We start from the raw sequence: 15,306 nt of genomic DNA on the forward strand, positions 1-15,306 counted from the left end.
ATTTACTAGTGTATGAGCTCTAAGCCACATTCTAATGCATAACTTCTTATATTTTTTTTTCCATTAGGATGTAAATTGTAAAAGAAAATGGGGGAAAGTATTATTTTAATTGAACTAGACAATAATTGCTCTCCCTCCAGCTGATACACAATTGAAAAATATTTCAAGAGCTAAAGTAATACCATACACACTGGCACATGTTTTCTCCCATACAACTGCAAAACCTGTTTTACAATGTGGCCTGGTGTTATTTTAAATCATCCTGTGAGCATGTCATTACAAAGTATTTTTCATGTAATTTAATTGATGCTTCACAGTGAAAGACAACTGAATATGAAGTGGGTGGCACACTGTGCCTAAGGGCTGCAGCTCTTGTGTTCTCCTGGCATGTAACCAAGGCAAAGTTCAAACAGGCCTCTAATATGGTGTATGGACAGCACAGATAAAAAGAAAATTCACTTGGTTTTGATGCTACACATAGGAATAAAGAAGGATGGATGATTCACAGCATAAAATTCTACCTTCTGCAGAAATCATTAGGCTGGGTGCCTGTAACAGGTTACTGCACCATTCCACAGCCCCTGTTCTATGCTTCCTCTTTTATACCCAACAGAGTTGAAAACATGTCCATGAGGCTAGAAGAAGTGAATGAAAGAGAACATTTTATGAAAGCTTCCCTTCAAACAGTTGACCTTCGACTCTCTCAGTTGGAAGAACTGTCTGGTCGGATGGTGAATGCCCTTGAGAAGCTGGCGGGTGTTGACAAATCCGAGCTGACGTACACACGTTCGCGGGCTTCCTCGGAGTGCGATGCTGCCTATCTCCTGCGGCAAAGCAGCGTTAACAGCTCTGATGGCTACAGCATGTACAGATACCACATTGGTGGTGATGAGTTAGCATACGATGACAGTACCACTCCTATGTCACCAGCCTTGGGACCACGTAAAAAAGCTCATTCTATTGGTACCAAAGAAGATGGAGCAGACTCAAAGATGTTGGTTCCAGAACACCATACTAGTCTGCATTATACCTCTAGTGCTAATGCGGGCACCCCAGCAGATGACAGTAAATCTACATTAGAAACTATGCAGAATGTTTCTACACCCCATTCTGGTTCAGGTGGTTTGTGGGATGAGAAGCAAGGGATTTGCAAGAGTGATGGAATGATTCCTCAGAGTATAAACCAGATGGATACTGTTACAAACAGTCAGTCAGTACCAAGGTCTGACTTCCAGAACACTCAGTTAAAAGTAGAACGTACTAAGTTAGAAGCTACCATCTCTTATCCCTTGGACAAATCTAAAGCAATGCGCTATTTTCCTCCTGAAACATTCAGCGCTTGTCAAACCACTATGATGAAGTCAAGGAGCTTTATATTTGCACAGGGTGGGAAGCTGGTTGGAGGCGTTAATAACTGGACCTCTGAGTATAGTACCATCATGGATCAGGTGTGCCCTTCAGCAATTGAACAGTGGGCCACAGAGTGGAGATACGAAGTTGAGCAGCAACTTTCCCAAGAACGTCCTCCAGAATACCCTGGTTTTGCCTCTGAAGCAGAAAGGCAAGCAGAGCAGAAACAGTTACAGATGGACACAGATGATGACAGTGATGTTGGTGAAGCAGGTATGAGTGCCTCTTACACCTCTATGCCTACCACTGTCAAGGCTGAAAAAGATAATCTACTATCAGTAAAGCCAGAAAGGACTTCTGGGTTCCCATCAGTAAGGTCAAAGAGTTTGCACAGCCATTCTCGGAAAGCCAAGTCTGTAAAGGACAAATTAAATAGACCAGGACATGCCAGCAGCGTAACAAATCTGGTGGTAGCATTTGGCAGTGCAACAGAGGAACAGAAAGCTAGGCAAGAAAATGCATCCACAGAAACGGAATGTTAAAGTGGCTTATGGTTCCTATTTCAAAGGCAGTCAAGAAAGCAGCATGACTAACTGAACAAATTATGGATTTTAAAATTCATTTGTAATGAATAATGTGGCATATGTTTGTTTCTTTCCACTTTCTCTTCTGTTCTTAAATAAATGCTTGCTGGATCAGGTGAAAAGGAGATTGTCTCTCAGGGGCAGATATGAAGCAGGCACAGTCCACAAAAAACAGTACAGATCTTTCTTTGTTTCATTTTGAACTGACTCATAAGCTCATTTACTGATGAGCTCTTTATAAAAGCTCATGAAAGAAGGGCAATATTATAATGTATAATTTAGAATTTTTTCAAGGTTTGTTTTTAATCTGAAAGAATTCTTAAACTGAACACATTTCTAACCAGCCTTAGTTTTTATCCTTCCTCATATAGCCAGTTTCTCTGTAACCAGTGTTTTTCAGATCTAAACAAAATTGTTGGAGGCAAGGAAAAACAACACAGTTCCTTCTTTCACTTCTCATTTCATGCATGCTTCTTAGCTCTCCTTTCAGAAAGGTACAACATAGCTGTTTTCATTCATTGAAACAGGTCTGAGCAGCAAAATAGAGTTCTATTTGGAGAAATCTGACCTGGAAGGCATAGAGAGATTCTTGACCTGTCCTTGAACTTTAGTGATATAATCCTGCTTTCAGGATCACACCTACCCCCACCCCAAAGCTGACAGCCTTAAACTGTTGAAAAACAGTGATTTTTTGTTTTTTCAAAATGTAGAGTAAGAATATGGCTTTTTGAAAAATGCTTGCAAGTGAAAACAAAAGAAAACAGGGAAGGTGTTCTGATTGGGTGAGATCAAAATGCAGCCAATCTGTGTTGAAGCAAATCTGCTGTGACAATTTCGTCTTTTGTTTTGCAATTTCATTTTGGCAACACACGAGGAACAGGAAAGTTTCATGGAGTCATTCTAAACAAAGAACACATTTTCCAGGTGAAATAGAAATTTTGTACATTTTCTTGAGGAAATTCCAAAAACAAATGTGAAAGGGAAGAAAAAAAAGTCTGTGTAGCAGAAGTGTTTTCTATCCCTCAGTGATAAAAACCTGAAAATCTACATCTATAGTAACAGTCTCCCAGCACACTTGTCTCAAGAGTGGTATTCTAAGTATTAGGTTTTGTAGTTTTCTCCATAGTAATATGATGTTATTTGACTCATTCTTCTCTGTTACCTTTTTGGAGTTTTGCTCTTTTGAATATTTAGCACCTCTCTTTGCAGGGGCTGCATACCTCTGAACAGATGAGAAAGGAAATGAGTTAAAAGCAGTAATTTGTTTACAGAATACTGGTTAGAAGTGTATGCTTAACTCAGTCATTATCAGGACTTATGCATACACTATTCTGAAAAGATGGATTTTTGGCACCCCTGCATCAGCACCACAGTATGAAGGTCTCAGTATCTCCCTTGATAATGCTGCTTACAGTACTTTGAAATGTAGAGATTGATGGGAAAATCTACGAATGCATTGAGATGGCATCAGCTTTTTATTGTTTGTATTATACTTTTGCATTCCATCCATTCTTAACACGTTCAAGTACTGTTATCATACTGAATGATCACAGTAACTGCAGAGACGTTTCTGAAAGTTCACTCATCGTTTACGATGGACTTTTGCTAGCAGGTTTACTAGTTCAGCGCTGTCAGATCAGTGTGACAGTTTTCATGTGAGCTTCTCTTTCTAACCAACTTTAGGGACATTGACATTTTGTAAAAACGGGATGGCATTTGAAATTGTTTCACTTCCATGTTTACTTCTGTGTTACCATTCAGTGCAACTACATAGCCATTTTTGTACCTCCGGTTAAAACAGCCTCCAATTTGCCAATGCCTTTTTATTGTTTGCCGGCACAGTCACCACAAACGGATTCCTTCACAAACACAAAGGGACGCAGCTTTTCAGCGCTTTGCTAAACCAGCAGCATGCATTTTGGACAAAATACAGCCTTGCATACCTCTTGTTACTTTGTCTTTATAAAATCATGCTCTGTTTGACCAGTTACATTTTTAGCATTTACATGACAAATTTACCAGATAGCATGTAGATTTCAAACTAAACCATTTTACCTTTGTGTTTACTTCCTTCCTTTCTGTACAAATATTTATAAAGAAAAACATGAAAAAGATGTGCATTCAGTAGAATGGATTTTTCACTATGATATCAAAACACTTATCTGTTTCTTCTTAGCGTGTGGACTGAACACTTTCTAAGCCAAGTTTCCTTTTTGTAACATTTGCCAATAATTTTCCATGAAGTTCTCTATACAGTGATGACTTCATAAACCTTGGATGGCATATTTATATTTTAAGGCATTTATGAGGCATAGCACGAACTGAGATGGTAAGCTCTCTGCCATTAAATGGTACGTACAGGGACTTGGGCAGAGTCACTTTAGACATGCAGCTATTTTTATATGTTTTAAATATGTCTCTGTATGTATGTAGAAGACCAATAGTAGATGTGGAGCACACTGAACAGGGTAACGATCAACACACTTGCACATCTGCCCGCATGCCTTCTTGAACACTGGCTGAGAGGATGCAAGGACAGAATTTGCATTTCTGAAGATACATCTGTAATGCTGCTTTCAAGGAAGATGTGCCACTCCTACTGCTCAGTATGTGGTGACTCCACAGCAGTGTCACTGTGAATTGCACTAACCATTCTTTATTATGTGCTTGACCTGTATTGAACCAACTCAAACCTAAAGACTATGTACTCTAAGACTGTTTCTACATGGAGACATTACACTGAGGTAATTTCAGTTTGTTCACCTTACAATATCTTGCAATACAGACATTATACTCTCCCTCAGGGCAAATCCTTTAAATACAGTGACTGAGTATAATATTTGCATAAGCAGGTTCTGAACTCTACCAGCTGCTTCCACAAATTACCCTTTTTTGACTTTGCTCTTGCAAGCCTCTCCTACAGCAGAGTCATTCTTGCTATTTTAGACGCATGATTTTGATACCCGAAAACTAAGAAAGTCCATTTTCCATTTACTAATTAATTAAAGCAGCTATTGAAACCTTCAAACTACAGTTTTTCTGTACTACTTCTCTGCATGCTTTCCTAGGTTCTGGGCTTGATTATTGTCTTTGTTAAAAAAGTATATCTGTCCATCTAAATGAAATGAAAAGGATATGAGCAAGGCTTTGACAGAGACCAGAAATGTGAAAAGGATGCATGACCAAGGATGTCAACAGGATTATTTCACTAGATCTGCAAGATCCAGAGTACTGTGCCTTGTTGCAGGTGTTTTGGGTAGTTAGCCCACTAACACAAATCCAGTTTGCTGTTGAGTGCTTTATGTGGAGCAGGTGAGTTTTCAGAGTGACACTAGCACTCAGAGGTGTTGCTGGGGTCCACCTTATAGTGACACCTCCAGAATATCACTTCTGTACCACTGTCTTTTCCAACTGGTCACTTCTATTTGAAATAGTCTTGCACTCAAAATCTTGTTAAGAGCAAAAAGACATTTTTTATATGTAAAGTCAGGAATTTATTGTTAGCGTAACAAACTGTAATAGACTAACATATTAATTATTATTAGCCTAGATCTAATTACAAGACAGGAGAGAAGACGAGAGGGGAGAAAAGAATGCTACTGTACTACTACAGGAAAAAAGCCAGTAAGGTAAAATAAGCATATGCACACTGCCTATTACCTACCCCCTTTTTTTGAAGTTATACTCACACTGGCAATGATACTCTGGACCCAATGGTTACAGTGGGGGTAGTGAGAAAATATTGCTAGCTGTCAGCATCTGATAGGATGAACATGATGTTGACATCGTTTTTTCCTTATTTTTTTGCTTGCTTAGGGCTGGTTCTATGCTTGCTGCCAACTTTGTGTCTTGTTTCTCCTGGCCTTCAAATGAATTTGCTAGTCATTAGGAAAACTGCTTTCACAGCTAAACAGAGGAAGGCACAGATAGAAGCAGGTTAAGGCAAGTTCAGACAAAGCAGTGCTAACAAGCATAAGGCCTGTAGCCTGTTATTAGCAGTGACAATATTCTATTTACTATGCTACAAGGCTGCATTAGCCCTAGAGTTGTTTCCCTTTTACTAAAGCCACTTCACATAAATGCTTTACAGCATGCAGTGGTCTCCAGAGCTGAATACTTCAGCCTAATTGTGGATTTTCATCCCTCACTGGGATCCAGCATGGCAAAACAGATGTGAGGACCTGGTTGATAAGAAAATTTAATACCCATTTCAACTGGTAGCAGGGTCCAGGGTAGTTTGAATAGTTAAAAGAATACACAGCAGTAGTTTGGATCGCAGGCTGGCAAGCCACAAGCCTTTGGAGAAGTGAGACAAGAACTACAGATTTTCTTAAAATTGCAATCTTCTTTTGTTTTTCTGAACTTCTAGCCTTATCTGCAGGAACAAAACTTGATATGGCAAGGCTGTGCTTTGTGGCTGAATCTCTGCAACATTACAATGGGTTCAAGGTATGTCTTGAGAATAGGCTTTGAATTACTCCTTGCAGTTGTTCAGCCAAAATATTTAAGTGCCTGTATCCACCTTTTGTTTGGTGTTACTGAAAAAGGAGTTGCATAATTTCACCTGCCTGCTTCTCTTTTGTCTTTACAACATTAAAGCCCATTTAAGACTGCAGTGCTTCAGCCTGCACAATTCTAGATGCAGGCATCTCCCTTTCCTTGCTGTACTAAGCATGGCATTATCTGATCAAACCAACAGCCTTCCAAAATGGCTGTGGAAAAAAATGGATTTTAGTTTAGGAGCACTGGTAATCTGATAGTCACTATCACAACAGCGATGTAAAATAACCCAAGCCAAGGTGGATCTTTGGCCAAGACTTACAAAGTTGCTGTTCAGTATAAATAATCACATTTAAAATATTTTTCAACAAGGGCCCTCAAAGAGTTCCCACCTGCTTAATCAATTTCTTGTCTGTAAGAGGTAATATGGACTTAAGAGGTAAGAGACTTATCTGTAAGAGGTAATACAGGCTGGCTTCCTCGTGAGTCCCCAGAAAACATCCCACACTTTTGAGTGCAGGCTGAGGCAACTTGGATATGCAAACTATTAAGTGCTCAAGTGAGGAGGTGTCCAGGTAAAGAAACCATAATGCTTTCAGTGAATAATAGAATAGACTTTCATCAGTTAGTCAATCTCTGACTTTGCAGACTTGCCACATACTTGCTGTAGCTCTGAGCACATAGCTCAGCTGTAAAGTCAGACAACACATATGTCTCTGTGTCTTGGAGTTCAAGCCAATAATTGAACCATTCTTCAGAAAGCTATGAAAACACAGAAGTTGTCATAGAAATACAGGCCTGGAAAAGATCAACTTCACTGAAGCAAGCTCAGCAATGTTGATAGCATCAGTGGCAGATGGTGGTCTAACCTGTTTTTGAATATGTCTAATGAAAGCCCTTCTCTAATCTGCTGAGAGATCAGAAGGGACCATTATGCAAATCTGTTCTGATTTAACCCCAGCCCTCATGCATTGTACAGCCAAAGATGTTCCCCAACCACAGAGTGGTTTTCTGAGGTTGTACCAGAACTTTTAGGAAGCCACCTAATCTGATGCGTAGAAAATACAGCTTATGAACTGTAGCCATAGCTAAGTAGATAATTATCTTTACTGTTAAAAACTATTTGCACTGTATGTAAAAAGAGGCCCCAGGAAACTGCCACACAGCATGTGGGGTGTGATGCCACTAGGAGAGCAGGCCAAGCTGGTTCAGGGAGGGCCAGGGCAGTGGGCAGGTGTAAGGGTCCTGGTCAGGCTAGCACACAGGAGATACCACTGAATAACTTCCTGTTGAGGCAAGGAAAATAACTGCACGGAGTAATAAACTGTATTTTTAAAATAAATGAGACTAGAAATAGGCATCAGCATTCTTCTCAGTTCAGCTGCCTTTGTTGCATAGCTAGCTTCCCACTGGAAAAGTTTTCAGGCCTGTGCTCACTGAACAAAAGCCTTCTCAGAATCCTCTGGTTTAGCAGAACCGGCTGGAGGTGGGCAGGCAGTCGAGTGCCAAAAAGGAGTCAGAGGATACAGGGCCTTTCTGCCTTGTCCACCCTCCCAGCTCCACCTGCCTTACCCTGCTCTGCTTGCCTGTCCTGCTCTGCCTGTCTGCATTGCCTGCTTGTTTCCCACTGCAAGTTGTGACAGAATTAACTTGCTTCTCCAAAATACTTCTGTCAAGTTAATTTTTCTCCTTCCGCTGGCATAAAACTCTTCCAGTGGCAAGTTATGACCAGTTCCAACAATAATCCTCACAAGTTTCATGATCTTATGTTTACTGAGAGTTTGGGTTTGATTTTCCTTTCTCAGCACTGCAACTTAAAAGTCAGTGTAGTCCTTAGTGGCGATTTGTGCTGTCCTCTGCTCATTACCTCAAGATTAAGAGTGCATTTGCAGCTTACTCCTCAGAAGGCTCTGTAGTGATGCAGAAATGCTCTTGTAATTATGATGTAATATAAATAATTGTCATTTTTAATATAATTGGCAATTTTTTAATAAGCAATTTCAAGCCTAGATGATTTTAGCAGTTTCTGCCTTCATTGCCCTCATGATTTGTCTTCCTCCTTTTCTGATTTAAACCTAACAGTGTTTTGAATATGAGCAACAACAACAATAAACCCCCCAAAACTTTAAGGAATAATAAAGATGAGGGCAAATCTTACAGTATTTCTCACTTTTCAAATCTTTAAGTCAGCAGCAGGAGAGGAGCTGTGGCTTGCTCTGACGGCACTGCTGAGCACTCAGCCTTACACCACCAACAGCTTCTGCAGCACAGTGCACTCTAAAATGAACAGAGTCTGAGCCTGAGCCAGGCTGAGTCATGCAACTTAGGCAATGATGTTTGCAGCAGAAAATGAAAATGTTATATGTGAAAATGCAGGACAAAGTGAAGGGAGCTGTCTGCCAACTCCAAGTAAGACGGGAACCTCTCTACCAACAGGTACATTTCTTTTAAAATAACTACACAATGGGATTGTTGTTGTCTTCTCCACCTGAAGGTCCAAGAGTAGTGTATTGTTAACAGAGGTGCTTGTTGGTGTTCTCCCCTGGGCTGCTGAATAGCTTTAAATGTATACACACATACTTCTTTCTTCAACCTAGGCAGGTACCAGGGGATTATATTCCTCCTCCTTCAAGCTTCCCTGCTGACACCTGTGGCATACTGTGCCCTAAATTTTGTTCTTTTGTTGAATAGTCTGACTTCACCAAAAAAATCCCCAGGGACTGTAATGCAGGATAATGTGCTTCCTAGTAATAGTAGTAAAGAAAGACCTTGACTGTGTGGCTGATGCTGGGTGCTGCATTTGTCATTTTGTGTCTAAACATTTATCTGTTTTCCTGAAGTCTTCTAGTTCTTTACTTTGTGCTGTGATGATACTAGAACACTACTGTGCCATAGCAGATCTTTATTGATATTGTGATGCATATGAGCTGTCACAGAAAAATGGCAGTATGCTGACAAAAGCCACGCTTCCTAGCGAAGTGATGCTGCAGTGCTCAAATAAAAGCAGTTAGTTTGGCAGATCCTGCCTTCAACACTTGCCCCTAAACCATGGGCCTCGCAGTGAACTACTTTTGGCTCACAGCAGCAGCTGTAGGCAGAACACCAGCAGGCACAGGAGCCAGCAGTGCTTCAGTGCATCAGGCCTGGCTGGTTTTACCCAATTCCTCTGTGCTTGGATCAGCAGCAGGAGAACCTAGTCTCCCCTTTCTTTAGGTCTTCCAGCTGATGGACTCATGCAGTCCCATTCTGGGACTCATAATTAAACCATACCTCCATCCAGAGTGTTGTTCATGTAGAGGGCATTACCACTGTGGATGTCAAGTTCATTGCAGCCTGTCATCATGGACACTTGCAACATGGACCTATGAGATGCTAAAGGCAACTAAACAAAGGTGAGTAGTTACTCAATTGTCTACTTATCAAAAGAGATGGCAGGGTTACATTTTGGCATTTTAGATGGGCATTATTTCCATGTTGTAGCTCAACTGGGCAATCCATGAGTGCCTGTAAGGTTTAAGATGATTTCACAGATGTTAGAACTGCAGTCAGCAGTTACAGCAAAAGGGCGAGCGTGCACTGGCAGCGTCTTTTGTCTTCACCCATAGGTCACAACAGCCTATGGCTGAAACGTGATACACCTTGTGCAAAGGATGACAGTCGGAACTCGAGAGCAGTAGCTGCTTCCTGCAGGAGGTGGGTTTTACTCCTTTGAGACAACCGTGGGTTGCAGTGAAAACCTGCCTTTGCAGGCCTCACGCAGAGGTTTCACGGTCTCTGCGGCTCACAGGCCACACCGCAGAAAGTCTTTCGCTTCAGTTCTCATTTTAATAGGCACTCCGCTAAGGCCCCTGCCAGCCTGACCCTTTCACGAAGGGCTGGAAGAGAGGCACCTTCACACCGTCCGCGCAGAGGAGCGAGAGCTCCCATCTGCGGCTCCGGGCCTGCCCTCCAGAGCCTTCACCCGGAGACAGGGGACGGGTTGTGAGCAAGGTAGCCGTCACCGGGGAGCCGGTGAGGTTCGGTAGCCGTCACCCGCTGTTAGAAGCGGCGCGGACAGTTAACTACCGTTCTAGGAAGCCTCCATTAAGAGCGGACGAGGCGTTCCCTATCGGTCTGCTGGCGCGGGCTAGCGCCTCGCCGGGCCGCGGCCGCTTGGGCCCTCTGCGCCGCCGTACGCAGGCCGCTGCCCCCTCCTCCTCGCTTCCCCAACATGGCCGCCCCGGCGCAGCCCGTCTGAGCCTGGCGCCCGGCGGGGCCGCTGCTGGCGCTCCATTGGCCGCAGAGAGGCACTGGGCCGGCAGGCGGCTGCCCGCGCGGGGAGGCGGGGAGAGCCGCGGGAGCGCCCATGAGGGGCTGCGGCGGCCCAGGACAGGGCCTGCCCAGGCCGCTGACTCCTCCCTTGGGGAAGGAGAGTGCGCAGGGGCCGCCCCTGCCGCCGCCCGCTGGGGCCGCCGCCGTGTGAGTGGGAGCGCGCAGCCCCGAGCGGCTGCAGGGCGCCGGGCCTGAGCCGGCGGGCGTCGACACCCTGTCCCCGCGGGACGGGGCCTCCCGGGCCCGGCCCGGGCCGCCTCTCCCTACCCACCCGCCAGCGTCTCTGCCGGCAGCGACAATGTTTTCTCTCAAGCAACCCAAACCCACCTTCAAGTCCTACCTTCTGCCGCTGCCTCAGGTAACAGCCTTTTATTTCCGTTAGCGACCTGCTCGGCTCTTCCCCTCCCGGCCCTGGCTGAGGTGCCTCTTCTGGTGCGACGGCGTCAGGGCCGGCCCGGAGCGGGGCTTGCGGGGCGCCTGGGGCTCTGCCCGGAGCTTCTCCTACGCTGGCCTATAGGTTACCGACCCCACGGGGAAATAAACCAGCACAGAAGAGTTCTTAAAAATCCTTCGGCGCACAGGGAAGCCAAAGGTGTGCAGTCGGTTTGAAGTGTAGCCCGTTGGCCTTTGAAGTTGCGTACCGAGCATGAAGTGAGCCTGTGCTGGTGACAAGTCCAAACTTCGGTCAGGGAACAGAATGTTTATCACAATGCTGTGTTGCCTAAAACATGACAATGTGATGTGATTTTGGAAAGTTCAAGTCTTAGGGTTTGTTTTCCTCCTCGTGCCGGGTGTTACTGTCCCCCTCCGCCCCTTTCGCACTGTGGGGTACTCTGAGGAGAAGTCAGCTGGTGCTTGTTAAGCAAATAATTAAACTCACTGTAGCTGCCGTTTCCCTTTTAAAACTTGGCCGCTGGCATCAGAAAACCAGCGTGTATCTCAAGTATATCTAGTAGGATACTAGATACAGTGCGTATAGTATCAACTATATCTAGGACAAGCACCAGGAAGTGGTCTGGGTGTGCAGTCCACAGGAGTCTTATATTTATTTTAGGCAGGACAGGGCCTCTTCCAGTTGCACGTTTGACGTGTTGACTCATTTTTGCTTTTCCACAATTTGTCAGTAAAAGTGAACTGCTGCTTCAGCGTAGTTACGGATATTCCTCGTCCTGGGAAATGGCAGCATCACCATAAGCATTTCACTGAAGGTTCCAGTCTTTCTGTAAAAGTACCTTTGTTTTTAAAGTTTGGCATAAAAAAGCGAGTAGGCATATTATTTATGCACTCTAAGCCTTAGCTTTTTGGATATTTTAACACGCATAACTTTATACAGTAGGAAATAGTTGGTAGAGAGTTTTGTGCCAACTTGAGTTTCCACGTCTGTATAAAGCTTGTTGTAGCCTGATTGCTTTTAGTTTGTTCTGTGACTTGTTAGAGCGTAGGTTACACAATTAGTTAAATGTTAGCACTTAAAATACTCTGTTATTCTTCTGGTAGAAGGCTAAATGTACCCAAAGATAGTACTATCTTTACATAAAACTTGCTGTGGTTGGATCTTAGCTTCTTAAAATCAGCTTTTTCAAGTTAAGCGAATTGTCCTCTTTGCCCAAATTGATTGGCATTGCCTCTGGCTGTAAAGATTTTATTCTTAACTAAATACCCTCCTGTTTTTTTGTTTATTTCAGGCTGAAGACCATATAACATCAGAACCAAGGATTAAAAAACTGGAACCAGTACTTTTGCCAGGTAAGTAAATCAGGAACTTGACAGATAGCTCAACAAGGATATGTTTATGTTTACAATTGGTAAAATGTGAATTGATCTGCCTGGTTTACTGTGATTATTTCTTTGGCCTGTATCTGTGTGCAGAACTCTACCATAGTGTCTGTGGTAGTCTGTATTTTAAAGGAAAATAATCATGGAACTTCGAGTAGGTAGGGTCTGATTGACCTCTGCATTGCAAAACTTCTAACGTTGTCTTTGTTCAGTTATTCTTGCTGAAAATGCAATTGCTACATAATTTTGGAATTTGCAAGTGTCTTTAAACCTATGCAGGATCATCAGTGCATGGATGAGAAAAACAATGTTTTTATTGTTGTTCATAATGACATATTTATAAAACTGTGAATTGTTCATGACTTCTGTGTTGTAAATAAGAAATAGTCTTCAGTAACTTACACTTTTATTAAAGAGGATTTCTACAAGCCTTTTTTCAGATACCAAAGGAAGAGTCAACTATTCCCAAGTTTACTTTTATTGCAAAGTGAACGTTCCATTAATAAATTGACTTGCCATTTCTAAGAGTAATTTTTAATTTAAAACAATATATACTGCATTTTTTCTTAGCATTGCAATTATTTGTCAATAGAAATTAATTTATACACATACAATAATGTAGAAAGCTACTGCTGTCATGTTGTCTAAGTTGCTAAAAGAGGCTAACTTTCAAAGTGATCAATAGAATAAACAAATTATTCTTAAATTATTTCTGTCACTGCTTCATATAGAACTGTTGCTAATTAAGCAGTGCTAATTGATGTGTTATATTGTCCATTGAGGAACCTTAAGTGGCTGAAATACTGTGAAAGAGGTTCAACTGAAAGAGTAAATAACACTGTTGATGAAGCAAAATAATACAGATCTTTCTTGAGGCATAAATACCTTAAAATACATTATTCAGATTGTTCAGTATTTGAAGTACAGTTATTTTCATGCTTGCAAAACTTCTGCTTACTGCTTGGCATCTTACTGGTGGTTCTGCAGTTAATATTTATCCCAGATCTTTGACTCAGAAGGAAGTGAGTGCATATTCTTCTCTGAGACATTCCACAGAAAATACAAGGCAGTAGCAGGCTGCTTTCTCAAAATGTAACACATCTTGCTCTTGTTTTGGCTGAGGAACAAGTGCATGAGTAGATAGAGGAAACAACTTCCAAGCAGTTACTTTTTGCACCATGGTTCATTGTTTGTGAAAGTGAGGTACACTTAAAATGGTGGTGACTGCATTTGTTTTTCTCAGCCAGCTTATAATTATCCCATGCTTGCATCATTTCCCTTGTCTGCACTATCTTTGAAATCAGCATTTGATAGCTTTTGGGACAGTTGCAGCAAGCTGCCTCAGGTTATGCAGAAACCAATTGAAAGTTTATAACTTGCCACAGAATTAACTTTTTCATCTTTGTAGCATTCAAAGATGTTACTTGGAATTATTTTGTAGTAAAACTCACTGCTCTGTACAGCCAGAGAGCAGCTCTGACAATGTCTTTTCGTTTCTGTGAGCGTTGGTCTGTATGGGGTGCGGCGTTACATGTGACATATTTTAAATGATTTAAGTGCAACCTTTGCTGTTGGAAGTTAAGCACTGGTTTAAATGCATTTTTTTTTCCTATCATCAAATGGTGCAGCAGAATAGTGTATAAACAAGTACACATTGTACTGCTGGATAGACTGGCTTTTGGATTTGTCATAACCCAAGTGTTTGGCCAAATTCCAGCTCATTTAATTATATGAAGGCTGACTTGTACTCCCTTGCAAGTACAGTTTTAGTATAGTATTCCTAATATGCTATCCTTAATAATTATTAAAGAACAGAATTAAACAAAAATGGTGGAATATTTATTGTGTCTCTTTAATTCTTTTGGAATTAAAATTGTATTAGCACAAGCAGTTACTGGCTTTAGTCACCTTGGAAAACTGCAAATAGTTGTGTTAAGCTTTTGATTCCTAAAACAGTCACTTTGAGGAGTAGCTTACTGAAAACTGAAATTTCAGAGTAGCTACATACTCTACTGTCTAACTTGTATTTCCGTGCAGTGGATGTTAGGAGGGAGTTCCAGGCATGGAAATAATGGGAATTGGGTTGCAAACTGATGAGTTTGGCTTGGTGTGCTTTGGTTTTTTTTAACTGCAGTTTACATTGGAAGAACTCTTAACCTGTGGAGTATGTTTTTTGAAGTTTCCTCTGGGCACATCTTCAGCTTTTGGAACAAACTCCATGTATTCTCAAGGTGCCCTGAGGTGGGTGGTTGTGTTAGGCCAAGCAACAGACATCATTTAAAGCAAGTAAAAATCCTTGGTTGTAAGTGGCAACACTCACGCCTAGGGTATGGAAAAGCAAATAGTTTTCTAGAATTTGTTATTGCTTCACTCCAAAATACATGACAGAGGTTTAAGGTGGAGTGAAAATTTCTTTTTCTTTCTCAAGTTCTGTTCTCCTAGTGTAGCATTCTGATGAAGCTAGTTGAGGAGATGGCCCGTGTAGCAATTTCACTTCCCCCCCTTTGTTTGCATAGCTTGCTTTATAAGTGCATTAAAGAGAGAAAATAGCAGGTAGTCTACCTGGCAGTCCGTTGCAGTGCCTTGCCTGGCACTGGAAGTAGGAAGTCAGCTTCTGTACTTCAGGGAAGAGTGAAGTTAAAAGTTGTTAAACTTGAAGGTGTATTTTGTTCTAGTAATGAATTGTGGTCTGTTTTCCACAAGGTCTGTGGGACTTTTGAGACATCAGCTTAAGCATTCTGAAAAAACTGCACTCCCTACATTACTGGAATGTAAAGCAGTGTAT

The 15,306-nt window shown here is 42.1% G+C and overlaps 2 protein-coding genes across 2 annotated transcripts in view; both read left to right on the forward strand.

Annotated features, from left to right (window-relative positions):
• The window catches only part of TRPM1 (transient receptor potential cation channel subfamily M member 1), a 43,367-nt gene extending 38,405 nt beyond the window's left edge, over positions 1-4,962 (forward strand). Inside the window, exon 26 of the mRNA XM_064157456.1 lies at positions 614-4,962. Coding sequence (XP_064013526.1) covers positions 614-1,892 — 1,279 coding nt within the window. The 3' untranslated portion in view covers positions 1,893-4,962. The remainder of the gene's footprint in view (positions 1-613) is intronic.
• Positions 4,963-10,819: 5,857 nt separating this feature from the next.
• The window catches only part of MTMR10 (myotubularin related protein 10), a 41,140-nt gene continuing 36,653 nt past the window's right edge, over positions 10,820-15,306 (forward strand). Inside the window, exons 1-2 of the mRNA XM_064157459.1 lie at positions 10,820-11,103; positions 12,431-12,491. Of these exons, the coding sequence (XP_064013529.1) occupies positions 11,044-11,103; positions 12,431-12,491 (121 nt within the window). The 5' untranslated portion in view covers positions 10,820-11,043. The remainder of the gene's footprint in view (positions 11,104-12,430; positions 12,492-15,306) is intronic.

Source organism: Pogoniulus pusillus, chromosome 17 (genome assembly GCF_015220805.1).
Source record: "Pogoniulus pusillus isolate bPogPus1 chromosome 17, bPogPus1.pri, whole genome shotgun sequence".
Lineage (NCBI taxonomy): Eukaryota > Metazoa > Chordata > Aves > Piciformes > Lybiidae > Pogoniulus > Pogoniulus pusillus.